This window comes from Brassica napus, chromosome C9 (assembly GCF_020379485.1).
Source record: "Brassica napus cultivar Da-Ae chromosome C9, Da-Ae, whole genome shotgun sequence".
Classification (NCBI taxonomy): domain Eukaryota; kingdom Viridiplantae; phylum Streptophyta; class Magnoliopsida; order Brassicales; family Brassicaceae; genus Brassica; species Brassica napus.
In genome coordinates this window covers 33,619,001-33,623,047 of record NC_063452.1, presented here as the reverse complement: position 1 = coordinate 33,623,047, position 4,047 = coordinate 33,619,001, and the positions used below count along the sequence as shown (strand labels likewise).

The following is a 4,047-nucleotide window of genomic DNA, read 5'->3' as shown; positions in this document are numbered from 1 at the left end:
CCGTGTGTCGCCTCGCATGGCTCCGAACGCATGCGCGGCGACACCTCATACTCCACAAGGCTGGTTGCATGACCTGCTCACATGTAATGTGACGCCACGCCCTCTACCTGTATGGATGCATGGCCTGGCTCCATGCAAGGAGACACCACGTCCTCCACATGTCTGGCCGCATGGCCTAGTCGCATGCATCGCAACACCTCGTGCTTTGGCCGATCCACCTCGTGCTCCACATGGCTGCAGCACCTCATGCTTCCCTTGACACACACATTGCCAGGAGCTTGCCACCACGTCCTGAACACACACTCATCAAGCCACCTCGAGCTTCTAAGTCAATTGTCCGATATCGGCCTTCCGGTGAATTTTTCATCCCGGGATCAATCTCAAATATTTTTCTATGCCCGTTCTGAAGCTCTGAGTATTTTTAATAAACTCCAAATGAATCCTGGCCTGAGGGAAAATATTTTCCAAGCTTCCGGCTTCTTCGAAAAATTCCATACTACTAAAATTTAGGGTTTTTCGCCCAATTTCTGGTCTTCCTGTTGTGCTTCCAAAAGTGTCATGCTTCAAACATCATTTGAATAAATCTACCTCATTGTCTAACCATTGTCTAGTGCCATACTTGATTCATGGTTCAGACAAGAACAATATGATCATCCGCGACTCGACCACCCGTAAGATACTCGACCATTCTCTTTTTTTTTTTTTCTACATTCTCCCCCCTTAACAGTATTCGTCCACGAATTCTAAGGTTCTGAGGGGCCTCCTTCTTCCATCACAGCATCCTCACGGAAGAACTCAGGGTGATCGGTTTTAAATCGCGCCTCATCTTCCCAAGTAACATGAATACTGTTTCGTCTTCCCCAGAACACTTGTACTTGAGCAATCTCACGATTCTTCAGCTTCCGAATACGTCGTTCTCCCAATCTGATTGGTCCTTCCAGATACGTAAGGTTTGTCCTCAACTCCTCTAGTCTCTCGGGTTCAACAGTACTTGGATCCCGTATATGTTTCCGAAGCATGGAAACATGGAATACGGGATGTAGACGCATATCCTCTGGCAGATCCAAACGGTAAGCTACCTCACCAACTTTGCCGATGATCATGTACGGGCCAATCAACCTGACCGCAACTTTCCCGACCTTGCCAAATCGGTCCTTCCCTTCTGTGCAGTAACCTTCAAATAGACCCAATCTCCTATCTCGAAAGTTACCTCTCTTCTTGACTGGTCTGCGTACTTCTTCTAACGGTCCTGAGCCTTCGTCACGTTGGCCTGAATCGTCTCCGGCTTAATCATGGTCTCCTGAACGATAGGTGACCCAAACATTCTTCTTTCGCCCACTTCCGTCCAACACATAGGCGTTTTGCATGGCCTTCCGTATAACACTTCATAAGGCGGCATCCTTATGCTCGAATGATGACTGTTGTTATACGAGAACTCGACAAACGGTAAATGCTTCTCCCAAGTTTCTGCCCTATCGAGAATACACATCTGAAGCATGTCCTCGATGGTTCGAATGGTTCTCTCCGTTTGGCCATCTGTTTCTGGATGGAACGCCGTACATCTGAATAGTTTAGTTCCCAAGGCTTCTTGCAGTGCTACCCAGAATGATGTTGTGAACCTTGGATCGCGATCTGAGACGATGTCTGAGGGTACACCATGTAACTTCATGATTTGGTCGATGAACAGCTCGGCCAACACTATCAGTGTCCTGCATAGGCAATAAGTGTGTGACCTTGGTTAACCTATCCACAATCACCCATATCGAGTTGTTCGATCTACCTGGAGCAGTGGGTAATCCAGTGATGAAATCCATGGAAATAGAGTCCCATTTCCATTGAGGTATCGGAAGACTCTGCAATAATCCTCCTGGAACTTGATGTTCGACCTTGACTTGTTGACAAGTTGCACACTGCGCGACCCATTGCGCTACTGATCTCTTCATTCCCGGCCAATGATAGTATCTTCTCACGTCTCGGTACATCTTCAAACTTCCAGGATGGATACTAAGTAAAGAATGATGAGCAATCCTTAGTATCTCATCTCTCAGCCCTTGTCCTTTAGGAACCGTGATCCTCCCATTAATTAGCAAGGTTCCATCCTCCGCCAAGTAGTATCCAGTACTATTTGGCCCGCCTTGTTCTTTGAGTTCCTCAGCAATCTTCAATAGTTTCTCATCCTTAAGTTGTTCTTCTCGAATTCTCTGAATCAAGCTGGCTTGGTTCACCGCTTGAAGTCCCAATGGCTCGCTCGCTTGCCCTTACAAAACGACAAACTTTACTTGTTTCAACTCTTGGTTCAATAGCTCAACTTCTTTCTCTAAGTCTGCGTCCAACTTTCTTCGACTTAAGGAGTCCGCAACAACATTTGCTTTACCAGGATGGTAGCGAATCCTTGTGTCGTAGTCTGCCACAAAATCCATCCACCTACGTTGGTGCAGGTTGAGATCTGGCTGAGTGAAGAGGTATTTAAGACTTTGATGGTCCGTGTATACCTCCACTTCTTCTCCATACAAATAAGATCTCCAAATTCGCAAAGCAAACACCACGGCCGCTAACTCCAAGTCATGTGTACTGTAGTTATCCTCATGCTTCCGTAGTTGTCGTGAAGCATATGCAATGACTCGTCCATCTTGCATAAGAACACAACCTAACCCAACTCGTGAAGCATCCGTGTAAACCGTGTAAGGTTTACCTTGCTCGGGCAAAGCTAACACAGGTGCGGTCGTGAGAGCTTCCTTCAACTTCTTGAAAGCCTTCTCGGTTTCTTCCACTCATAAGAAAGGAACTCCTTTATCGGTAAGTTTAGTTAAAGACTTTGCAATGGAGGAAAAGTCCTTAACAAAGTTCTGATAATAGCCCGCAAGTCCGAGAAAACTCCTTACTTCCGTCACAGTGGTAGGTCGAGGTCATTCCCATATGGCTTGGACCTTTTCTGGATCAGCAGCCACGCCCTCTCCTGATACTATGTGACCCAGAAATCCTATCTCTCTCTTCCAAAACGAGCATTTGCTGAACTTGGCAAATAGCTTCTGATTTCGTAGCCTCTCCATAACCAGTCTCAGATGCTCACTATGCTCCTCCTTACTTCTCGAGTACACCAGGATGTCATCAATGAAAATGATCATGAACTTGTCGAGGTAGTCGTGAAACACTTCATTCATCAAACGCATGAAAGCCGCATGTGCATTTGTGAGACCAAAGGGCATAACTACAAACTCGTACTGTCCATACCTCGTCCGAAACGCCGTCTTCATGATGTCTGACTTGGCAATAGGAATTTGGTGATACCCTGATGCCAAATCAATCTTCGAAAACCAACTAGCTCCCTTTAGTTGGTCTAACAACTCGTCTATCCTCGGAAGAGGATACTCATCTTTTATCGTGATGTTGGTGATACCACGATAATCGATACACAACCTCATGCTTCCGTTCTTCTTCTTCACAAATAGCACAGGGGCTCCCCAAGGTGAAGAGCTCGATCGGATGAATCCATTTTCCAAAAGATCCTCCAATTTCTTCTTTACCTCAGCCAACTCCGCAGGTGCCATCCGATATGGTGCCTTAGCTATAGGTTTTGCTTCAGGATCCAAAGTAATGGTAAATGCATTACTCCGAGGTGGAGGTAATTCCTTTAGTGGTGCAAAGATATCCTCAAACTCTTGGACCACTTCTATGTCTTCGACCTTAACTTCATCATTGGTGGCTCCTCCACTAACTGATAAAGTTACCAAAAACACTTCCCCATCTTGAAACAAATCTTGTACTCTCATTGCTGCTACCAAAGACACGGTCATACTAGGACAGATTCCATAGTATACCATCTCTGGTCTCTTACCTCTGCCAAACAACAACCTTCCCTTTCCACAATCGATCAGAACTCCGTAGCTCGATAACCAATCCATTCCAAGGATTACTTTGTACCCTTTCAAAGGCACGACTAACAGATCTACCACAAATTCTTTCTCTTGAATGACCAATAGGAAAATTCTTGATACACTGATCTGCTTGAAGGGTTCGGTCTGCGGGGGTCAAGACGACCACGTTTAT

The 4,047-nt window shown here is 45.9% G+C and overlaps 1 protein-coding gene across 1 annotated transcript; it reads right to left on the bottom strand.

Moving 5' to 3' along the window:
- Positions 1 to 743: 743 nt before the first annotated feature.
- LOC111209082 lies at positions 744 to 1,498 on the bottom strand. Its single transcript, XM_022708852.1, has 2 exons — positions 1,246 to 1,498; positions 744 to 1,174 (listed from the first exon to the last, which is right to left on the bottom strand). The coding sequence occupies exons 1-2, from the start codon at positions 1,496 to 1,498 to the stop codon at positions 744 to 746; spliced, it is 684 nt and encodes a 227-aa protein (XP_022564573.1).
- Positions 1,499 to 4,047: the final 2,549 nt, after the last annotated feature.